The sequence below is a fragment of the Bos javanicus genome, chromosome 13 (genome assembly GCF_032452875.1).
Source record: "Bos javanicus breed banteng chromosome 13, ARS-OSU_banteng_1.0, whole genome shotgun sequence".
Taxonomy (NCBI): Eukaryota; Metazoa; Chordata; class Mammalia; order Artiodactyla; family Bovidae; genus Bos; species Bos javanicus.
Window position 1 is genome coordinate 77,493,424 of NC_083880.1, and position 24,760 is coordinate 77,518,183.

General features: G+C 50.0%; 1 protein-coding gene across 1 annotated transcript in view; it reads right to left on the minus strand.

Moving 5' to 3' along the window:
* KCNB1 (potassium voltage-gated channel subfamily B member 1) overlaps window positions 1-20,390 on the minus strand; it is a 110,092-nt gene extending 89,702 nt beyond the window's left edge. The window contains exon 1 of the mRNA XM_061437917.1: window positions 19,590-20,390. Coding sequence (XP_061293901.1) covers window positions 19,590-20,156 — 567 coding nt within the window. The 5' untranslated portion in view covers window positions 20,157-20,390. The remainder of the gene's footprint in view (window positions 1-19,589) is intronic.
* Between the last annotated feature and the right edge of the window lie 4,370 nt (window positions 20,391-24,760).

The following is a 24,760-nucleotide window of genomic DNA, read 5'->3' on the forward strand; positions in this document are numbered from 1 at the left end:
GTGGTGCTTCTGAGGTCCTCAGAGTCCCCAGGGAGGCCTGGACAGCTGGAGGGTGAGATGTACTGAGTGGACACAGGGTCCACAGTGTCGGGTTAGTATGAGACAGGCTCAGGAGGGCAGCTAAGAAGTCTTCCTGGGAGATGAAAACTCCTGCTCCCTGGAGTGAGAATGCCTCATATCTGGGAGGAGGAACCAGGTTCTGCATTTTTCTGAGTGAAAGGGAAGGGACGCTGGGCACCTCCTCCAAAGAACTGCCAGTTCAGGGAAGATTATCTCCGAGTCGTGAACTTGGGAATCCACAAGCAGTGACCGAGGAGGGTCTAATGACAAATCCTTGAAAGAAATATCAGAGCCCATTGTATGGCTTAGAATGACATCAAATTTGGGAAGTCAGGGGCCTTCCCTGGCAGTCCAGTTGTTAGGACTCTGCACTTGCACTACAGACAGTTCCGGGTTCAATCCCTGGTTGGGGAGCTAAGATTCCTGAAAGCCATGCGGCATGGCTAAAAAATAGATAAATAAATAAAAAGTGTGTGGGAAAATTTTTTAAAAAAAGGGTGGTGGGGGTAAAGAAGAATCAAAAGTTTGGGAAGTCAAGGGAAGGGTGTTCAAGTAGAGTTTTAAAGGATGAGTTAAGGAGGCCAAGAGGCCAGGGTAGGAGCAACTGGATTGTTCTAATCAGCACAGCATGTGCAAAGGCCCTGAGATGAGACTCAGAATGGCGTCTGGAAGATTTGAGAAAAGAGATAAGGAGCCATATGACGTGTGTGTAACGTGAAGGTGGGGTGGCAGCTCTTACAAGCCCTTAACACCAGATAAGGACTTGGAAATTATCCTGAGGACAACGATGAGCCATGGCGGGGTGGATGCCTCTTCCTGTCGCTGCTCCCCCTTATCTCCATCTAAGACTGTCCAGGTGGAGTGGATGCTGCTGCAGGTGGGCTCTGCATGAGAGAGAGCTCGTGATCTGAGAGCTTAGAAAACTCTCTAAGACTGCACTAGGGACTTCCATGTGATCCAGTGGCAAAGAGTCCACGCTCCCAGTGCAGGGGCCCAGGCTCAATCCCTGGTCAGGGAACTAGATCCCACGTGCTGTGGTGAAGGCTGAAGATCCCATGTGCCAAAGCTCAGACCTGGTGCAGCCAAAAAGATAAATACTTAAAAAAAGACTATATTAGAAGGGGCCATTCATCAGAACCCATTCATTCACTTATTCAATAAACATTTATTTATGAACTACTATATGCTAGGCACAGTTTTAGCACTGGGAAGATAGAAGTAAAACCTGACCAAGTTCCTGTCTAATGGGGCTAATAATGCAGTAGAATGAGACAGGCAAGAGCCGGATAAACATATAGCCTTCTAGGTGGTGAAAAGGGCTATGAGAAAACACAAAAGAAGGTAAAGGAATGCAATGTGTGAAGGTCGGGAGGGGGGTGCTGTAACCATTTACTAGTGGATGCGACCCAGCAAACTCCCTGCAAGACCCCTTTCCACTCAGTGCCCCTTGAGTGTCCATTATTTGCACCATTGTAAGCAGAGTTTTGGGGCTTCCTTGGTGGCTTAGCAGTAAAGAATCTGCCTTTCAATGCAGGAGACGTGAGTTTGATCCCTGGGTCAGGAAGATCCCCTGAAGAAAGAAACAGCACCCACTCCATTCTTGCCTGGGAAATCTCATGGACAGAAGGAGCCTGGAGGGCTACGCTCCATGGAGTTGCAAAAGAGTCAGACATCACTTAGTGACTAAAACAACAAGAAGCAGAGTTTAAAGATGATTTTTTGGCACCTCTCCACCCCACAATCAATGCAGCTCCCCTTCCTGTTGACACCAAGAATGCATCTGTGGTGACCACAGTGACCAGCAAACTCTTCCATATCCCCCCGTGTTGCTGCCAGCCACACGTGGGGGAGCCACGAGCCCTTGGCACTCTGTTCTCACCTTTGCCTGACACCGTTTGTCTTTCTCTGGGTAACAGAGTGGTATGATCATCCAGGTACCCCCCAAGGGGTTGGCAGGACTGCGCCTCTGGCGCTGCTCCAGGCCCACCAGCAAGAAGGGGAGCTGACAACTGGCTGAAGGGTCTTTGGCAAGGGTGGGGCAGGGGAGTCACTCTTGGGCTGCCTTCCTGAGGATCACGTCACCTCTAATGGCACCACCTGAGTGGCTGGGCATCAGAAACGAAAAGAGCTATAATAGAACCCCTCTGGCTAAATCAACGTTTGGGGACCTTCTGTGGCTTGCATTTCTTCAGGAATTCTGCCAGGAAGGTGAATGATGAGTGGTAATGACACATACAAGGGATGAGACCCACAAATAATGAATTGGAAACAAGAGTTCCAACTCTAAACACCAGCGTTCCAAATGTGCCTGCCAATCACGAAGGCCACTGAGGTGCCCTGATCTTGAACTTCAGAATTCCAACTCCACCCATGAATTCCAACCAGAAACATCAGCAGTTCAACCTCGCTGGTCACTCTGGCTGTGTACCTCTTTGGGTACAGTGACAAATCTGAGGATTCTGACCTTGAACCACAGAGCAGTGACCTTGAATGGCGATGCTCCAAGAATGAACAATCAATCACAGCAGTGATCTTGAGTGACAGAATTCCAACCCTGAACACCAGAATTCCAATCCCAGGTACCCTAGTCTCCACGAAGAATTTCTGAAATCCCAAAATTTCCCACCTGAATTTGGAGAGCCAACATGACTCCACAAGGATTTAAAGTTAAACTCTACACAATAAACTCTCCCACAGGCCCATGGCCCCCAGAAACAAGTCAGCAGCTTGGAGGATATGAAGAGGATGAAAACAACAATGTGAATAATCAGTTCAGTTCAGTCGCTCAGTCGTGTCCGACTCTTTGTGATCCCATGAACCGCAGCACGCCAGGCCTCCCTGTCCATCACCAACTCCCAGAGTTCATCCAAACCCATGTCCATTGAGTTGGTGATGCCATCCAACCATCTTATCCTCTGTCGTCCCCTTCTCCTCCTGCCCTTAATTTTTCCCAGCATCAGGGTCTTTTCCAATAAGTCAGCTCTTCACATCAGGTGGCCAAAGTATTGGAGTTTCAGCTTCAACATCAGTCCCTCCAATGAACACCCAGGACTGAGCTCCGTTAGGATGGATTGGTTGGACCTCCTTGCAGTCCAAGGGATTCTCAAGAGTCTTCTCCAACACCACAGTTCAAAAGCATCAATTCTTCGGCACTCAGCCTTCTTCACAGTTCAACTCTCACATCCATACATGACCACTGGAAAAACCATAGCCTTGACTAGATGGACCTTTGTTGGCAAAGTAATGTCTCTGCTTTTTAATATGCTGTCTAGGTTGGTCATAACCTTCCTTCCAAGGAGTAAGTGTCTTTTAATTTCATGGCTGCAATCACCATCTGCAGTGATTTTGGAGCCCAGAAAAATAAAGTCAGCCATTGTTTCCACTGTTTCCCCATCTATTTCCCATGCAGTGATGGAACCATATGCCATGATCTTCGTTTTCTGAATGTTGAGCTTTAAGCCAACTTTTTCACTGTCCTCTTTCACTTTCATCAAGAGGCTCTTTAGTTCTTCACTTTCTGCCATTAAGGGTGGTGTCATCTGTGTATCTGAGGTTATTGATATTTCTCCCAGCAATCTTGATTCCAGCTTGTTCCTCCAGCCTAGCATTTCTCATGATGTACTCTGGCTAACAATTATTTGTTGTATTTTGCTGAGCGCTTCACATGCTATATCTCATTCTATCCTCTGGACCAACCCAGGAATTTACTATTCCCATTTTTACAGATGAGGAACCTGAGGCTCAGAGTCAAGCTGGCTTGCTGACTCAATATTCAGCGCTTAACTAATCACTTCAGCAGATTTTTCATCCTGCTATCTTTGGAGACTGGGGAGGGGGACCTAGGATCCTATTAGCTAGTCAACTGAGGAAAACGCATGAATTTCCCTGACATGTGTTGGCATTCACCAGGAATGGACTGCCTCGAGTTTTGGAGCCAAGTTCCATCTGTGTGGGACAGTCATTCATTTAACAGACACTTGCCACCCTGTGTTGTCCTTGATGCCAGGAGTAAGGAGAGGGGATCTGTTGCTTCTGTCATCCAAGCTCTATACCCCTTACCCCACTCCCTTCCAGATGGGAGGGTCTCAGAGACAAGAAGCGATCCCCCTGCCATTTCTAGCCATCAAAGGTTCTATGCTGCAGGGGTTAAAAAGTGGAACCCCAAAGGCTGAATATGGCCCCCAGAGGTGTTCTGTTTGGCTCACTCAAATGTTTTTAATTTTTAAAAAATTCTTCAGCAGCATTGAAAAATTGGGATATCTCAGTGAAAGCTCACATTCCTGGTTGGGCCCAGAACCCAGGCTGGATTCATAATCCAGCCTAGACCTGAATCCAGCTGCCTCGTTAGAGGCACGTCTGCTCCAGGTCACCGCGGTACCCACCACTCCCTCCTGCTTCCCTGACACTAAGGCTGAGAGTTGAAAATGACCTCTTTGGATTGGCCTATCCTCCCAGTCATGAGGCCAGCAAGAATCTACAATTTTTATGCAGGGCATACTGGCAGATAGAAACCTGGAGGGAGGTAGAGGGACTAGGGGACTTAGCTTGGGTTGCATTTGCTTGGGGCTTTGTGTAAGATGGGGAAAGCTCCATGCGTCCACATCAGAGGATGCAGGGGTGATGGAGACTGGGTTACTCCTTGGCACAATCATTGCATGAAGGGTTTGAGCACGCAAAGGCCTGATTAAGGCAAGGTTTAGGGTAGCCTCTCTTCCCCCTCTTCCTCTTGAGAAAAGGAAGAGAAAAGGAAAATAAGCAACATGAATGGAGCATCCATTCCTGGCCAGCGCAGTGCTGGCCACTCCAGCACAGGAGAGTGCAGCTGTCTTTCCAGTAGTCCTGCTTGACAAGTTACCAGGCCTATTTTTCAGGTAAAGAAACTGGGAATCAGAGAAGAGCTGGATCTGTTTGCCCAGGGTCTCATAGCTCCTATGTGGTGATGCTGGAGTTATGAATGCAGGCCTCCAGAGTTCCAAGTCAAAGCTCTTTCCACTCACCCCACCAGGGTGATGGCATAGGAGACAAGGAAAAACACTGGTGAAGAGGAGGGGAAGGACGCCTGCCTCAAGTGGGCCTAATCTCAAAATAAACCAGAGAGATTTTTATCATGGAAAGAGTGGAAATGCCACCAAATCCAAACTGGTAGTTCAAGGTCAGGGAGATTCTTTCCAAAGAGGTGCCATATGAGCCAAGATCTGAGGGAGGAGAAAGGACAGCTGGCATCACAAGATACAGAGCCAGAGGCCCAGAGAGGTTAAGTGATTTGTTCAAGGTCACACAGCCAGCTTGTGCCTTCACTCCGTCTCTCCAGTCCTTCAACAGACTCCCTTTGAAAAAGTCAGCCACTCGCCTGCATCAGGCTCTGGGATGACTTTAGAACACAGGTCAGAAAGCTCTCCCTCTAAATGCTGTTTTTACCAAAAGTGGCCCTCGTTAATAGATAAACGAACATGATGATGTTCCAATAAAACTTTATTTACAAAACTGGCCACCCATCCTGCTTTAGAACACAGCAATGAGTAAGATAAACTCCTAGACTTTGAGAATATCCTGCTTTAGCTGGAGCTATAAGACAGGATGAGAAGAAAATAGAACACGAGAGGCAGCATGCTAAATGGTGCAGGAGAGGTAGAAACAGAATTTGTAGAAGACGATCACCACTGTGGCTCAGAAAAGAGAGAAATCAAGTTCAGGGTCTCAGAAAGGGCCACCTGTGCCCCTCTTTGACCTTGGCCTGTTACTCTCTATCAAAACACCTTCTTTCCTTCCCAGCACACATGCTACACTTTGTGATTATTCTTTCATTTAACCTTCTATTTGTTTAATGCTTATCTCCCTCCAGCAGGCTATAAGTTTCCTAATGGCTATGGGTTATTTTTGCCAGCTTACATTTATTCTCTCCTTTCTTAGCAACAGTATTTCAATTCTCCTTTGAAGAACTACCTATTTCCCATTCTCAGTCTCATCTCAGAGCCAGGCATTGTCATGTGACCCAGACCTGGCTAAGTAATTGGCTTAGGGATGGGCCAGTGAGAATCAGCCCCAGGATTTTGCTGGAATCATTGGGAAGGAAACTCTCTTTTTCTCCAGAATGGAAACATACAGTTGCTGGATGCTATCTTTCCAGCCATGTTTGCACAGCCTGCTGAGAAGCCAACATGGTTATGAAGAAACTTAGATGGATTGGAGACCAGTACTTGATGACATAGTTAAGCCCCTGGATCCAGCCCTACCTGAAGCCTTTTTTTTTTTTTTTGCTTAAGTCCATTTGAACTTTAAGTCTATTTCAACAACCTCAGATAGGCAGATGATATCACTCTAATGGCAGAAAGTGAAGAGGAACTAAAGAGCCTCTTGATGAGGGTGAAAAAAGAGAGTGACAGTAGCTGGATCTGAGATGAGACTGAGAATGGGAAATAGGAAAAAGCTGGCTTGAAACTCAACATCAAAAAAACAAATATCATGCCTGGAGTAGGAAATGGCAGCCCACTCCAGTATTCTTCCCTGAAAAACTCCATAGACAGAGGAGCCTGGCAGGCTACCGTCCATGGGATCTCAAAGAGTGGGACATGACTGACTGGCTGAGCACACAAAAAATGGTTAAAGTGTTCAAAAGTGGATAATATGGATTTATTTAAAGAGAGTGTTTAGGGAAAAAAAACCCAAATAATGATAATATTCTGCAAAACTATAAAATAACTATTAGAAATTCAAATTTAAAGATAAATAATAATGAAATGAAAATAAATAATTAAATCATTTAAGTGCAAAGGAAAAAAAGCCAGAAAATGGGTGTGAGAAGTGGAAAAAAAAAAACAAACTAAGATCATGGCATCTGGTCCAATCTCTTCGTGACAAACAGAATGGGGAAAAAGTGGAAGCAGTGACAGAATTTATTTTCTTACAGATGGTGACTGCAGCCATGAAATTAAAAGATGCTTGCTCCTTGGAAGGAAAGCTATGACAAACCTAAATGGTGTATTAAAAAGCAGAGACATCAGTTTGTTGACAAAAGTCCATATAGTCAGAGCTATGATTTTTCCAGTAGTCATGTATGGACTTGAGAGTTGGACCATAAAGAAGGCTGAGCACCAAAGAATTGATGCTTTTGAACTGTGGTACTGGAGAGGACTCTTGAGAGTCACCTGGACATCAAGGAAATCAAACCAGTCAATCCTAAAGGAAATCAATCCTGAATATTCACTGGAAGGACTGATGGTGAAGCTGAAGCTCCAATATTTTGGCCACCTGATGTGAAAAGCCGACTCATTGGTAAAGACCCTGATGCTGGGAAAGACTGAAGGTAAAAGGAGAAGGGGTTGGCAGAGGATGAGACAGTTCGATAGCATCACCGACTCAACGGACATGAATTTGAGCAAACTCTGGGAGATGGTGGAGGACAGAGGAGACTGGCGTGCCGCAGTCCATGGGGTCCCGTAGAGTCAGACAGGACTTAGGCTGAACAACCACCACCACCGCCTGTCTCTCGTCTTCTCACATGCCCCGGCAGGGCAATCAGAGGTTGCTTCTTTGTTAAGTACAATTGGGTCTACAAAAACTCTAAGAATCAATGCTGACCAAGGTCGAGGGCCCTAAGGATCACACAGGCCTTGGAAACTCTCAGGGATGGCCCTAGGTAGCAATTAGAGAAATATAATGGTCTATTTTTAGAAGCTGTTTGATTCCAGGCCCATTACCTGGCGGATGTGAATGATGTGTGGAACTGGCCAGTGTAACATTATTCTCTCAAAGACAGTGTCTGCTTGCCAGGCCATGGTGGGCAATTACGGTGGAGACCAGCCCAGCTACAGAGCAAAAATGGAGCAGTCAAGATGCGAAAGAACATCTCAAGTATCTAATTTAACCATGCCTCCCTGCTATGAATGGACGCTCAGAAGTCCTTTCCTGGGGGAGGGTACGCCTGGGAGACCCTTGCCTGATAAGAGAGACTCTCTGACCACCATAGGATCATGCCAATTTCCTCATTCATTCACTCCACAGACATTTATGAACCCTTAAATGCAATACAAAAATAACAACAGCAGCAGCAGTTAACTCGTATTGAACACTTGCTGAGCGCCAGGGGCGGCCTTCGTATAGAATTGTCACAATGACTCCGGTTGTTGTGAGGCATCCGAATTATGGCTCAGGAAATCGAAGCCCGGAGAAACTGTCATTCCCCCAAGGGCCCACACAGTTTGAATCGCCACTGAGCTGAGATGTGAGTGTAGGCAGTCGGGCTGCAGAGCCTGCTGTCTTACGCGTCCCTTTCTCTCTGTGGGCCTGGCATCCACAGAACAACTCACAAGCTAGTCTTCAGAGCGTTTTGTGCCAGGAAGGTATGAACATCAGGGTTCCGGAGCCTAGACGGGGGTGGAGGAGCAGGCGGCTGCCTGAAGCGGGTGTGGGTGGCGGGGGAGGGAGAAGCCGGCCCTTGGAGGGCGAGGAGAGAGGGAGGCTGCAGGCAGACAGGAGGAAGAACAGGGTGCAGGGCGGAGAAGTCGGCTGGATGGAAGCATGGAGCAGGACCCGGGCAGGCTGTGAAAAGGTGGGTGTGATGAGGGCAGAGGGTACCACGGGGAACAGACAGGAGACCACGGTGGAGCAGTGAGTTGAGGTTGAAGGTCAGGCCGAGGAGTCTGGATTTGACTCTGGGGGCAGTGAGAGCCACGGAAGGGTGAGCATGAGCAAATTATCATCTTTGAGAAAGACGGCTTGGCTTCCCTGCAGGGGATGGCCTGGAAGGGGGCAGCTGGAGGCAGGGAGGCCAGTGTAGAAGCTCAGACTCTGAAGAAAGGCCAGAGTCCCACAGCAACACCGTGGTCCCTCTGATCTCCCCTCCCCGCCCACGTCTGCCCCACTCCTCCCACTTGACTCTCCCAGATGTGCTCCTGCCCCAAGGCCTTAGCACGCGCTGTTTCCTCCATCAGAAACACTCTTCCCCTCAAGTCCACCTGCCTCTCTCTCTCCCTTCCTTCAGGTTTCTGCTTCATTGGCACTTTCTTTTCTTTAATTATTTACGTATTCATTCAGCTGTGCCGGGTCTTAGTTGCGGCATGTGGGATCTTCCTTTGTGACCCACAGACTCTCTGGTTGTGGTGGGTGGGCTCAGTCGCTCTGCGGCATGCACGACCTTAGTCCCCTACAAGGCAGATTCTTAACCACTGGACCACCAGGGAAGTATCTGTATTTGTTTTTTTGAATGGTCTCAATCTCTGTGCTGTCCTGGGCTTGCTCGCTCAGTCGTGTCTGACTCTTTGCGACCCCACTGACTGTAGCCCTCCAGGCTCTTCTGTCCATGGGGATTCTCCAGGCAAGAATACTGGAGTGGATTGCCATGCCCTCCTCCAGGGGATCTTCCCAACCCAGGAATTGAACCGGGGTCTCCTGCATTGCAGACAGATTCTTTACCATCTGAGCCACCAGGAAAGCCCAGGAACACTGGAGTGGGTAGCCTATCCCTTTTCCAGTGGATCTCCCCGACCCAGAAAAGATTCCACATGCCTTGGGGTAACTAAGTCCATGCACTCCAGAGCCCAGGTGCCCCAATGACTGAGTCCGAGGGCGCTGCAATAAAAGATCCTCCATGGAGCAACAAAGATTCTACATGCCGAAACTAAGATCTGAGGCAGCCTAATTAATTAGTTAAAAGAAATCACCCAGAGACTGTTTCAGTCATGGGGCCTGGGCACAGGTGTTTGTCGAAGCTCAGGTGACCCAAATGTTCAGATGGGGGTGAACATCCCTGCTCAGTGAAGAGCACCCTATCTATTATTCCCACCCCCAGACTTGCAGAAGTGAGGTGCCTTGTGGGTTCATACAGCCAGGAAGCAGTGGGGGTGGAATTGAACCCAGGCCATTCCCATACCGGCAGGAATATGTCTCATGTGGTTACATTATGTCTTATTTGTTATTGATGTCATCAGGGAAAATTTTAAAGGAGAATTGGTGCTCCTGATACAAACATGTGAATTTTGGCTCCTTCTCCAATTTGGGAGCTGGGGTGTTCGTCTGTCCCTGACCCCAGCTGGTTGGGCCCACCTCTACCAGAGACACCAAAATCAAGAACATCCTCCCTCAAAAAGGTAGAGCCTGATCTATTTAAATTATCTATGAAAATAAAGCTTATTGCTAAGACACTGTCTCCAATAGTCCTGGCCCATAGCCCTTTGGGGCCAAGCTCATAAAGGAGCAGAAGCCAGAAACCCTTCGAAGTCAGGTGGGAGACCCTGGAGGCCTCTCACATCCAGAGCATCTCCATTCTCCAAGGTGAAGAGGCCGTGTGAAACTTGCTTCTCACTTCCTGAAGGTCAGTCTCGTGGTACGGAGGCCAGATCTCAGGTTCACAATCCTTCCATTCACTGTGTGACCCTGGGCCAGTGACTGCACCTCTCTGGGCCCCAGTTTGCACAGCTGTGAGATGAGGATAATTGCCCCTCCCTAGGAGAAGGCGATGGCACCCAGTGCTCTTGCCTGGAAAATCCCATGGACGGAGGAGCCTGGTGGGCTGCAGTCCATGGGGTCTCGAAGAGTCAGACACGACTGAGCGACTTCACTTTCACTTTTCACTTTCATGGCTTGGAGAAGGAAATGGCAACCTACTCCGGTGTTCTCACCTGGAGAATCCCAGGGACGGGGGAGCCTGGTGGGCTGTCGTCTATGGGGTCGCACAGAGTCGGACACGACTGAAGCGACCTAGCAGCAGCAGCAGCAGTGGGGTGACTGGGGATCAGACACCACTGTGCATCCAGTGCTCCTTGCGCTGCGCCCAGCACACAGTAAGCAGAGGGGTGGCTGCTGCTGCGGCTGCTACTGTTTTTATTTTCTGCAGGAGATGGAGGTGAGGCTGACTGAGCCCAGCCAGCCCTGGAATGTCTTCTTTGAAGCTGATCCCAGCCACTTCCCTGGTGGTCCAGTGGTTAAGAATCCACCTTCCAACGGAGGGGACGCGGTTCGATCCGTGGGAGAGGAACAAAGATCCCATACGCTGCAGAGTAACTAAGCCCATGTGCTGCAAACTACTGAGTCAGTGTGTCACGACTAGAGACTTTGTGCACGGCAATGACGACCCCACGTGCTGCACCCCATGCAACCAAATAAATACTAAAAAGAAAAAAAAAAAATTATGATCCCAGATAGGAGTCTGAGGTTTCCCATAAGTCTTTGGTTGTGGCCCCAGAACCAGATCCTAAGACAAGAATCTGAGTAAAGTGGTTTAGGTGGGAGGTGATCCCAGGACACACCGCTGCCCCTACCAGAGGAGATCTGAGACAGGGAAGGGAAAGAGGCCAGAGTGTACTATCAAGCAAGGAACCACTATGGGCACCTGGAGCTGGATTCTGCTGAGGACCTCTGGGGGCCACTGTGGACCATGCACCTCGGAGTTATACCCCTATCCAGGGGGAGGGAGCTTCCTAGGTGTAAAGAATCCGCCTGCCAACGCAGGAGATGTAAGAGACGTGAGTTCGAGCCCCATCCCTGGCTGAGGAAGATCCCCTGGAGGAGAGCATTTCAACCCACTCCTGTATTCTTGCCTGGAGAATCCCATGGACAGAGGAGCCTGGTGGGCTACAGTCCATGGGGTCACAGAGTCAGACACGACTGAAGCGACTTAGTATGCATGCGAGCATGCACCAAGGGGAGGGAGCTGAAGTATTTATACACCTTCTCCATTAGTTGTTGAGGATTGCTTCCTCCAGGTAGGGCCAGAACTCCCTGTCTTTACTGGACTCCAATGGCCAGAGGAAGCTTCTAGGCAACGAACTGCAGGTGTTGTAGCTTGAACTGGGCTAGTGACCCTGCAAAAGTTAAGAGCTAAAAGGACGTGGTTGAGACGTTGACCATATCTTCTCCATCACGATCGGGTCCCCGTTCTGCTCCAACTGCCTGTGTGATGTTGAACCAAGTTATGTAAATTCACCTTCAGTTCAGTTCAGTCATTCAGTCGCATCCAACTCTTTGCGACCCCATGGACCACAGCACGCCAGGCCTCCCTGTCCATCACCAACTCCCGGAGTTTACTCAAACTCATTTCCATTGAGTCGGTGATGCCATCCAACTATCTCATCCTTATGATGTATCATTTTGTATGAATAATGAATTTTTGAAAAGGATCTGATTTATCTGGCAGGACAGTTTGGAGGGTTAAATGAAACGACAATTAAAAACAAAACATAAACATAAAAAAAACATAAAACATTAAAAAAAATTAAAAAAAATTCCAGACTAGGGAATAAGTAATAAAAATTAAGACAAACACAACTGGCATACAATAAAGTCATTAAGATGAAGGACACAGAACCCTAATTTGACATGGAAGATATTAAACACATATTATACAATAAAACATGTTATAAAACAAAAAAACAACAAAAAAGGGAAGGGACATGGGAGAAGTACTGTTGCCCAAAAATCCCATGGATGGAGGAGCCTGGTAGGCTGCAGTCCATGGGGTCGCTAAGAGTCAGACATGACTGAGCGACTTCACTTTCACTTTCTACTTTCATGCATTGGAGAAGGAAATGGCAACCCACTCCAGTGTTCTTGCCTGGAGAATCCCACGGACAGAGAAGCCTGGTAGGCTGCAGTCCATGGGGTCGCACAGAGTCGGACACAACTGAAGCGACACAGCAATAGCTGATTCACTTTGTTGCACAGCAGAAAGTAACACAACATTGGAAAGCAATTATACTCTAATAAAAAAATAAAATATTGATTTAAAAAAACTCACAAAGCAAAATAAAACCCCCTAAGAGTTACTGAGGGCTTTTTATGTGCCAAACCCTGTTTGAAAGGCTTTGTGTGCATTAATTCATTTAATTCTGATGGCAATGCGATGAGACAGTCCTGCTGTTGCCCCCATTTTATGTGAAAGAACCGGGGTGCAAGGAGGCAAGCAGTTTACCACACATCACGTGGTGAGTAAGTAGAGGAGTCAGACCTTGGACCTGAGCAATTCAGTTCTAAAATCAGGGCTCCCGTCCATGATGCTGTCAGGTATTAGAGGGACGCACAGTGCTGGGGACGGAGTTGGTGCTTCGTGTGCGGCTCGTTCTCTTTCAGTTAATTAAACTTGGGCCAAACTGCTCATTTGTCCAGGACTTTTCCTTCCAAAGCATTTTGGCAACCTCTAGCTTTTCAGAGCCTTTCAAAACCCCCGAGAGACCAGCTGTCAAGGTATGACCTGATCAGGGAATGGAAAGGAAAGGCCTGGGAACCTCAGTAAGGGTAACAGGGGAGCGGGGGCAGAAAGGCCTGAAAACAGCCCCTGATCTTGCCCAACTCATTGTGTGACCCTGGCAAGTCCTTGAAGCATCCTTCGTGTTTCCCTTTATCAAATCAGGATGCTGGATTTATCAAGCTTCAGCCCTTTTCATGCACTGGCATACTAAATCCTCCGGGCTCCTCTGGGAGGTGGCTTTACTTCCATTCTCATTTACAGAGGGGGAAACAGAAGCTACGAGAGGTGAAGAGATTGGTACAAAATCCAGAGCTAGGCAATGTCGGGGCTGGGATTCAAATCCAGGTCTCTGTGAGCCCACATCAGGGATTCTGAATCTCTGGCATATTGTTTCCCAGGAATAAGTGCAAACATCCAGGATGACGGACCCAGGGCCAGCAGGTGCCTCGGCCAGATGACTCATGGCACTGGACTGGCCCCATGGATTCTGAGTTGGTTTCCCTCACTTTTCTTCTTTTTCAACTGTATGTATTTATGTATTTGACTGTTCTAGGTCTTAGCTGTGGCATGCAGGATCTTCAGTCTTCGCTGCAGCATGTGGGATCTGGTTCCCTGGCCAGGGATGGAACCTGAGCCACACGTATTAGGAGCACGGAGTCTTAGCCACTGGACCACCAGAGAAGTCCCTCCCTCAATTTTCTCGATGATAAAACGTGAATGCCCCCTGGATCAGATCAAGGAAGCAGAAACATCATCACACTAAAGGCGTGAAATCCCAAGCGGGCAGGCAGTCAGCCTACAATCAACAACACTGTAATAGGGGATGTGGCCAACTGGGGGAGTAGTCAAAATAGAGGAATCCAGTGATACTACAAATAATCACTATTGTTATTTATAGAATGTTTACCATATACCAGCCACTCGGTTAAGCTCTCTCTGCAGATTATCTTGTGAAGGCCTAAGAGGTGGGCTCCATTATAATTCCCATTTTCTAGAGGAGGAAATTGAGACTCAGACAAGGAAAGGAACTTGCCCGAGGTGTCATATTCCTGGTAATCAATGTAGAAATGAACCGTATCTGTAGGACTCCAGAGCTGATTTTTTTTTTCAAGTTTTATTTACTTATTTATTTTAGGCTATTCTGGGTCTTATTTGCTGTGAGGGCTTTTATCGAGTTGTGGCGGGCAGAGGCTACTCTCTAGTCATGTGTGGGATTCTCACTGGGGTGACTTTTCTTGTTGCAGAGCGTGGACCCTAGGGCACGGGCTCAGTGGTTGCAGTTCCCGGGCTCTAGAGCGCAGGCTCAGTAGACGGGGCTCATGGGCTCAGTTGCTCCGTGGTATGTGGGATCCTCCTGGATCAGGGGTCTAACCCATCCTGCACTTGCAGGCGGACTCCCCACCAATGAGCCACCAGGGAAGCCCCAGAGCTGATTCCTAATCAAATCTGTGGTGGGCAAACCACTGACCAGCGTCTCTAAATGAAGGATACTTCCACTTTGGAATATAATAACAATGATTCATATTCATAAAGTACTTTCATTTGCAAATTACATTTGCCGTCTGAAATCCCAAGGGGTGGGCACTTATGCCATCACCCTTTGGCAGAGGAGTTCACTGAAGCTCAGAGAGCTTGAATGATCTGCCCAAGATTCTGGGATGAAGAAGCACAGGCTCGGGAACCAGTCCAACCCAGGTTCAAACCCTCGCTCTGCCCTTTTCTTTCCTTCAACAAATACAGACTGAGCACCCTTAGTTGTGTGAGCTCCGGCAAGTTACTGCCCCTCTCAGAGCTTCCATTTCTTCTTTGTAAAATAATATTAACACCACTCATCGAATCCATTCCCCCTCTTCATTTGAAAAGCCCAGACACTTGCTTTCCCAGGCTTCCCTGAGGATAAAGGATGAGCATGTGACCTGACCAATGGGATTTAAAAAGAAGTCTGCCAGGGGGCTGCTGGAAAAGGTTAAGCTGGGAGGTGGGGGGGAAAACTGGCATAGAAGAGTGCATGCTCTTCTTCACTGGTTGGACATCATGTGTCTCTATTTGGGGGCTGGAACTGGGTAGCCATCTCATGATACCAGGCATCCAGCCTGAGGACCAAGCTACCTGCAGGAGCTGGAGGAGCAGAAGGACAGAAAGAATCTAGAACCCTGGGACTTCCTTGGTGGTCTAGTGGTGAAGAATCTGCTTTGCAGTGTGGGGGACTTGGGTTCCATCCCTGGTCCAGCAACTAAGATCCCACGTGCCGTGGAACAGCTTAGACTGCATGTTGCGTGAAGCCCCGAGCGCTCTGGAACCCGCTTGACACAATTAGGGAGTCCAGTGTGTCCCAGTGAGAGATCCCACATGACTGAATGAATATCACTCGTGCTGCAACTAAGACTTGACACCGCCTAATTAATTAATTTAAAGAATCTAGAATCCTAATGGTATCAGGGAACCACTAGCCCAAAGCCAGCTACCTTGAAACTCCCTGTTAGGTGAGAAGATGCATCTTCCTCCTTATAGAAGTCACTTCCGGTTTCCTATTCTGTGACTTGTAGCCCAAGTGGGAAGACTACCTTGATTGAACTGTGGAAAGGATTTCAATGATAGTGCATAGAAAGCACCACTAATTGGTGCCTGGCACAACAAACGGCAGCTCCTCTGGAAATTATCTCAGGCTTTAACCCTGAGACTCTTCCAGGCACCGAAGACCCTCCTGGCCTGGCAAATTAGCTCTCTGTCTCTCCTACTGAGAAAAGCTTGTAGTTTTCCCAAAAGCACAAACCCAGTGGTGGCCCAGAACAACAACCCCATCACTCTGATGAGACTGACCCCAGCTTCCAAACTAGAATCAATCACATTGCCTTTTGTCTAATGGATTTTGATTTTCACTCCCCTGATGGGGAAGGCAAGGGCTTGTGCTCTGGTCTGTCTCTGTGTTGCCAGAACATCCATCAATTATTAACAGCAGCAGCTCAGCCACTCAGTGCTGCTATCAGAAGGAAAAGACTTGCCGCAGCCCAGCTCAGACAGCCATAGAGAAAGGACTCTGCTGCTCATTATTTATGAAAACAAGCCCCATGTACTGCTGGGTGGGCACTGTGCTCAGTTCTGGCAAACGCGATGACCCTTCAAGGTGGGCCTTTTATCTACTTTACAGGCTGGAGGCTACAGCTTGGAGAGGGGAAGAACTCACCAAAGGCCAGAAACTGGCGAGATGGTGAACCTGGCCTTAAAACCCAGGTCTGTCTTTGTTCCTACATATGTAAGATATGGCATTTCCGTATCTCACAATCACCCAGCCGTGGTCCTCCATTTGACTTCTAATCCTACGAACTCTGAGAAATTTCTACAGGCCTTGATGTTCTAACAACTGAAGCTTCCGAGTTGGGGAGCTGGGGGTGGGTGGGGAGGGCAAAGAACAAATCCCCTAAGGAGGCCAGAGGCACAGAGAGCTGGGCTGCAGGTGTTGACAGGAAGGAGTGACAGGTCCTTGAGACACACTGACTGACTGATCGCTGCATTCATTCCTTCCACCTGGATTTATCTGGAGATGCTCTGTGCCAGGCACCATGATGGGTACTGGGAATGGGGCAGTGAATACAACTCATGACACTCATATTCTTGTAGAGGAGGAACTGAGAAATACAAGGAAGCGGGTACAATTTCAGATAGTGCTCAAGCCCTGTGCAAGAAGGACACTGCAAGATGTCAGTGTAAGAAGACAGAGGCTGTCTTAGGTAGGGGTCAGGAAAGGTCTTTTAGAGGAGGGGACATCTGCGTGGGGACCAGCTCCTAAAAGGAATGAGAGAGTGACCAGCCATGGGACAATGTGGGGAAGAGAATCCCAGGTGGCAAGAACAAGTGCAAAGGCCCTGAGTCAGGACAGAGATGGGTCTGTGTAGGGAAGAGCAAGGAGGCCAGTGGGGCTGAAACTGAGTGAACCAGAGGAGACAAGAGATGAGTCTGGAGAGGTCATGGGGCCGGATTTGTGGCGAAGGGTTTGGACTTTATTCTGTAATGGGAAAACTCTCTGGAGCATTTTGAGCGGATGAATAATGTGATCCAATTACACCTAGAAAAGCTCACTCTGGCTGCTGAATGGGGAATGGATTGCAGGAGGCAAAGGTGGAAGCAGGGAGACTGGGAAGGAGACTATGGTACTTAATCACTGTGGAAAGAAGAGTAATTCAAAATCACACTTGAGTCTGAATTTCTGGCTACTCTCATTTGCCTGCTGTGTGATCTTAGGCAAGTTACTTAACCTCTCTGATCTTCCCTCTTTTTGAAAGGTGGGATATAATAATAGGTATAAGGCTAAATGTGTTTTCCATATACAGTGGATATGTGATCAATGGCAGGATTTCTATGCTGAGGGCCAATGAGCCTGCCTGCCACACTATTTCAGCCTTGGCTCCAAATATCCTAGACCAACCATCTGCCAGGACTAGCCATCAGCCCCAGCCCATGATCACAGAGAGGTCATGAAACTCGTCCCTATGATCGGATTAACCCAAGGGAGTGATGAAGCTGTTTATTCCCAACCAGCACCTTTTACAAGCCTGAGCCACCTGCCTAGCTGCCAGGCACCAACCCAAACAGAGCCCTTTGCCTACTTCTTCTGGAAAATGGACCCTCCCCTGCTCTGCCCCTCAATCTCTTGTCTTAGGGACAGAACAGAGAGGAGGGAGTCATATCTGGGTCTAAACCAGGAGTAGAAGGGAGAAACCTGGTCAGGCCTGGAAATAGCAAAATAAGTCTGCTGATCCTAAGCTGGTTAAGGGTGAGTGACTATGTCTTAAGACAGAGGCTTTTTGGACACGAAACCTGGGGCAGGATTATGGCCAGAGGCAGCCCGCAAAGAGGAGACGGGCCTAGGAATCTCTGCATCCTCTTTAGAGTGGACAGGGAAAAGAGAAAACCTCTCTCCGTGCTCCAACAAGCCACTCAGTCCTACATTCACACTCTTAAAGGCCTCTCCTTGGGCAGCCAGATCTGGATAGAGGGCCCCCTCAAAACCCCCTCTAGACCTGGCCCTCCACGTGGGCCTTTAGTGAGGGGCCAGTTGAGCCAGGGGGCCCCCTCAGTGAGAGGGCAGGACAGGCCTCTGGGCAGTAGGCTGTCCAGGAGGCAGCCCGAGCTCACACATCATGGCTGGTATGCAGATTCCCTTCTCTCTTTTTCTTTTTGCCATGAATACATTTACCTGTTCTTCCCCTGTCTCATTGGCCCTGCTCTCAGGGAACGAGTTATGTTCAACATATCTTTCCCAGCGTGGTCTCCCTGGATTCTGACCTTAACGCCTCTCTTTTCTGGCTCCCTCGGCCCCACGTGGCCTCTTTCGTGGTGCTGCACACAGTGTGTTGTCATTTCCTTGCGACTCCCAGCACCTTGGCCACGTGAAGATAGGCCCCATCTCTCTGAGGCATCCCCGAGTCCCAGCCTAACACAGACAAGTTGCTCATCAGCAAATGACCCCCTGCCCTGGTCTGGCTCACACCCCGAGTCTCCCTTCATCCCTTACAGCCCCCCCCCCTTTTTTTTTACCTGGCAGCACGTAGTTCTATCCATTGTCATGAGACCCATTCCTGCCTCTTTCTCCCGATTTCTTTTTCACATTGCCTCATTTTTTCTCCCCTATTTCAAAATTTACATCCTCTTCCGACAGCCAAAGCATCTTTAGAAGATGCATCAAGCATTCTGGGAATCAATTCACCAAATAAATGAAGAAAGAACAAACCAGGGGTGACCCTTCGCCCACAGGCATCCACACCCAGCCGCAGGCATCATGCATTCAGTCCCTTTGCCTCATTTTTCTCACTTATGTTAAAACTGCCTCACAGTATCTCAATGTCCTCCAAGCAGGTCTGTAAGCTGCTTTATTCTCTCCTTGGAGCAAAGTGGGGTTATAAATATAGGGATAAGTATTAAAATTGCAGAGTGACTCTCCTCCAGCCTGGGTCTAGGCATCCACAAGGGAGCATTATGTAGAACAGACCTAACCCAACTCTACTCCATCTCGAGGCTTTATTGTCCCTCTGTGCCCTGTTATTTGCAGTGTCCATTCTCTTGATGTGGGTTTTCCTAAGTCTCCATAAAGCCTTTTCTCCAGCAAAGCTGGGGTATAAAGTATTGAATAATAAAAGGATGAGGTGGCCAGAGCCATACAGGCACGAACAGTCTGAAGGGGCTGTTGGTTCTCACCTCTGAGGTCTCAGCCACAGCCCTTTCTCTTTCCTGGTCTGCATATTTGTGGGAACTAAGCCACAGTCCCCGAGCCATGGTCCTCGATCTGGGCACACAGGCAGAACTCCCCCACCTGCCCCGCCCCAGCCCAGCACCACCCGGATTTCACACTCACCTTGGCGGCCACAGAGGAATTGGGCTTCTCCAGTAAGTCCCAGAGTTTCTTCCTCTTCTCCGCGCAGCACGTGTTATCGAACTCCTCGCCCTCCCGCTCGCGGAGAGTTTCCGCCTCGCGCTTGAGCTCCTCGTTCATCTGCTCCTTCTTCTGGTGGTAGCGGGCCTGGCAGCAGGACTCCAGGTAGATTTCGTCGATGCCCCAGTAGTCCAGCTCTTGGCTGAAGCTGAGTGCGCACATCTCCTCCATCATGTGCAGCCTCCCGGTGCGGTAAAAGTTGAGGATGGAGGTGAAGGCGCCCGGATGGCGGTCGAAGAAGTACTCGTTGTCGTCGAGGCTATAGTCGTCGCACACCTCCAGCAGCGAGTCGTGCGTGTTGCAGTCGCGGAGCTTGCCCAGCCGCGTGCGGGGCAGGCGGTCCAGGGTGCGCCAGAGCACCTCGTGTGCCAGCCCACCGACGTTGAGGCGGACGCGCCTCGAGCACGCCTTGCTGCGCACGATCTCCATGGGCTCGGGTGGCAGCGAGCTAGTGGAGCGGGAGCCATGCTTCGTCATGCCCGCCGGCATCGCTGGTCCGGCCGCCCCCGCCCCCCCTGCCCCCCCAGGCCGCTGTCACTGGACGGCTAGGCCGGCCGCCGCGGGGGAGGGGGGCAGGGAGCGCTTTGGGCTGCTGGGGGTGCAGGGGGCCGCGCGGGCGCGCGTCACGGCCGTCTTCTCACCTCCATCCCGACGGCTGTGAGGCAGAAAGCGGACGCAGGTCAGCGGACGAGGAGCTGTGCGCGGCCCCTCCCCACCTCTCCACCCCGGCCCCTGCCGGCCTTGACCTTCCCGGCGCTTAAGCGGCTCAGGGCCGCAGCCGGGCTGGGCGCTGTCCCTCCCGCCGGTGCTGAAGTCCGCCCCACCCCGTGGCTGGAGGGAGGGGCCGCCCTCCGGAGCGGGGAGAGGGCCCCCAAGAGGCGCAGGGGGGACCCGGGAGGCCCCACCCCGGCCTTCCGCCGCCCTGGCTCTGTTCTGCCGCCTGGGGCGCTGTCCGCCCCGTCGAGTGCTGAAACTCGCTTTTCTCTGGGTCTCCCCGTCGAGGGCCGCACCTGGCCCCGCCATGCGGAGAGGAGGGCAGCTGAATGAAAAAACTTTTTATTATTTTTTTTAAAAAATACTTATCTTTTCCTTCCCCTGCTCCGAGATAATTAGGATTTGAAGGCTGGGTGGAGGCGGCGGGGCGGTGGCAGGGGGATTGCTTTTTCTAAACCTTTAAAGATTTGGGGGAATTCTGGAGCGTTTCAGGTGCCCACCTGTCGGTCACAACAGATCGGATAGTCACGACAGCCCCACTGTCCTGGAGCGACCCCTCTCCCCAAGCCACACGGGAGCACCTCTTGAGGTCTCTCCGGAGACGAGGTGAACACTGAAGACGCAAAGCCAAGCTCTGCGCCGGGTCCCTCCCCTCCCTCCGCGCCCCCTGCCCCACGGCGGGGGTTGGCGCACAAAGTCCGGGGGACCCACCTGGCCCGTCCTCTCCTAGTTCCTTCCCCGCCCCCTTCTCCTTCTCCTCCTCCTCCTCCTCCTCCTCGCTCCTCTCCTGCGATGGCTTTTTATAACTCCGGGTTCTGCGCCTTTCCCGGGGCTTGGAAGGGAAGGGGTGGGGGAGGTGGGAGGCGGAGAAAGGAGCTGAATTTTCTGGCCTTTTCAAAACGAGCCCTCCTCCCTCCGCGCACTGGTGATCTCAGGGCTCCTTTGAGCCCCTAGGCATGTGAAGCTCACGCCCTACCCCCTCACCCGAGAATGAGGATCGCGCGTCTCCTCCGAGCCCCGCCACCCCCCCCACCCCCCAGCCTGAAACCGCGGAGCCTGGGTAGACCAACAGGCCGAACCGCGACAAGCGAGCCCCTCTCCTGGCACCCCTGTGTACCCACCGCGCGCCCCAACACTCACCCCCAGGGTGGCCGCCTCCCAGGGCCAGGGACCGCGCATTGCCGCGGTCGCCCGGGCGCCCCCGCCCGCGGGCAGCGGCGGACCCGGGGCCGGGCTGGGCCCGGCCTACGCCGGCCGGGCAGGCGACGCGCCGAAGCTGCAGGCGCTGCGGGGCCGGAGCGCGCTCTCCGAGGCTGGGGGCGCGGGCGGGCGCTGGGGGCGCGGGCGGCAGGACTGAGGTCGGGCGGCGCCTCGCGATCCACCTCCTCCTCTTCTGCTCCCGCGGCAGCGGTGGCGGCTGCTTGGGCGAGATCAACAAGTCGGGGCTGAGCTTGGCTCCGCGCTCGCTGCGATTCTGTCCCGCACTTCTGAGTGCCCGGAGTCGGGCACCGAGGCGGGACGGCGCCACCTGCGGGTTGGAAGCGTGCTCGCCTCTTAACTCCTGCCTGCCCGGCCCGGCCGGTTGGTGAGGCTGGGGGCGGGTTAGGGATTTGGGCAAAGGATGTGCCCCTAACGACTGCCTGCTTCTCAATTCCACCTTCCTTCATCCGGTCATCAGTGTGGCTTGAGCGCCTACTGTATGCAAGGTCCTGAGATAAGAGTCTGAGATACAGCTGTAATCCAAACGCAAACATCCAGCCCTTGTGGAGCTGGTTGGAAGCAGATCAAAACCAAGAAAGTCAAAGAATATGTCAGACCGTGATAAGCGCAGAGGAAAGGGAATGGGGGATGGGGGTGGTGGTGAGGAGGGAGGGGAGATGGAGTGAGGGGGGAGAATTGCAATTTTAAATAGCCCTTGGTTTCATAAGCTTCCATTCTAGACTCTAAACTCTAATTCTAGAAATGAATTCTAGATTCTAGCGGGGGAAGGTGAGCAATGAGTATATCAACAAATAAATATCCAGTGTGGCAGCTGGTGATAACTGCTAAGAAGAAAAATAGAGCAAGGTGATGGGAAGAGAGAGTGAGGGGCAAGCTAGCTTATAAACCTTGATGATTCATTCATTCATGTTACTTTGGACAATTGGTTTTGAGAGCTTCTTGTGTGCCGGGTCCTATGCCAGGCTCAGCAAGGAACATGTCCTTCCCTGGAGCTCCCTGTCCAGTGGGGGAGAATGGGTGGACCGAATAATCTCCAGAAACGAATGAAAATGTTGAATAACTTACCTGGAGAAGTGAGCAAGGCCTCCCTAAGGACGCCACAGTTGGGCCCCCATGTTTACTCTTCTTTTTTCGTTTAAAGATTTTTAAAATGTGGGCCGTAAAAAGTCTTTATTGAATTTGTTGCAGTATTGCTTCTGCTTTATGTTTTTTGGCCGTGAGGGATATGGAATCTTAGCTCCCAGGCCACGTTTGGAACCTGCACTCCCTGTACTGGAAGGCGAAGTCGTAACCAGTTGACTGCCAGGGAAATCCCCACTTGTCTACTCTTTCAAATACATATCTCCCGCCTGGTAAGTAAATGGATGCTGTGGACACAGCAGGGAGCCCCTTGTGCTGGAGCAAAAACTGAACAAGTCACAGTGCCCTAAGGTACAGGTTCCCCCCCCCCCAACCCCAACCCTTTCCTTCATTTCTAAAATTGAGATTCATTTCCACATAGTTGCTATAATATTATTATATATTTTAATCAGTTCATTTCTCGCCATCTCCATTATCATGATCCATGTCCCAAAGGCCATCCTCTTGTAGGTAGAGGCCACAGATGCGGGTAGACATCCTCCAGTGCCCAGGTCAGAGCCCCACAATAAAGAATTCTCCAGCCCTGAATGTCAATAGTGTCGAGGTCGATAAACCTTAGATCAATTTAATAGAAGGCAAAGGTATTTCCCAGTCTGAAAATTTTATTCTCTCAGCCAGTAATTAGTGAGCACCTACTATGTTATGTGTCAGGTTAACAGGCTTCCCTGGTGGCTCGGCGGTAAGGAATCTGCCTGCCAATGCAGGAGGCGTGGGTTCAATCCCTGGGTAGGGAAGATCCCCTGGAGAAAGAAATGGCAACCCACTCCAGTATTCTTGCCTGGAAAATCCCATGGATGAAGGAGCCTGGCAGACTACCGTTCAAGGGGTCACAAAGAGTCAAACACAACTGAATGACTCAACAGCAACTACTCTGAACACTGGAGATACAGTGAGACTAAATCAGGCAGCCTCTATACCCACGGGTTTTTATTCTGGTGGGGGATACAGTTAATGAACAAATAAATGAATAAACCAGATTATTTGAATAGTGAGAAATGCTGTGAAGAAAAATAAGTGAGAGGAAGTGAGAGACAGCATGACTGGAAGAGGCATCAGCAACTTTAGATAGGGTGATAAGGCAGGGAGGGCTTCGTGGAGGAGGTGTATATCTAAGATGAGAACCTGAGGGCAGGGAGAGGAAAACCATGTGAAGTTCTAGGGAAGGAGGTACAGGCAGGGGAAACAGAAAGAGCAAAAGTCCTAAAGTAGAAATGAGCTTGGAAAAAGAGGTTAGAGAGGTGGATGGGATCAGGCCAGGCAGATCCCTGTTGGAATTTTATTCTCAAGGTTAAAGAATGAGTTTGGCTTTTTTCTTAATCGTAATGGGAAGCCATGATAGAGTTTTAAGCAGAGAAGACCCATGTGCTGCTATATATTTTGTGGTGACTCTTCTGGCTGCTGTGTGCTTTACAGAATTTGGGGGACAAAAGGTAGCAGCAGGAAGACCCATCATGAGGCTTCCACAATTGTCCGGGTCAAAGATAATGTGGTTTGGACTGGGATGGTGGCCGTGGAATGGCTGGGCAACTTCACAGTCACAGTGCTCTGACAAGGGAGAGTCCTCGACAAGCCCAAGGCTAGATATTCCATGTCATCCAGGTTCATCACTCCAGGTGGCCTGATTCCTGCAAAGTTCTTACTCTGGCTCCAGATTCAGATAAAGATCTGTGTACAGTGGATCTTAGAAGCGCAGATAGTACAAACAGCTCTGTAACTTTTTTTTGCAAAAGTCATGTTGCTACTACTTGTTTACTCATTTACTCAGTGCAAAGGATTAAGTGCAAACTTACTCAAGAAGGAAGTGTGGCTAGTGTCTCAGAGAGTGAGTTCTGGAGTCAGAATGACTGGTGCCATTTCTTGCAGCAAGAAGTTTTTTTGGGCAAGTAGTTTAACCTCTCTGAGTCTTAATTTTTTTCTGTGTAAAATAGGGATGGAAATTATTATGAGGAATGCATAGAAAGCATGTACTCATTGCTAGCTCTCATCATCTGATAGATTATAGGTTACCCAAGGGCAGG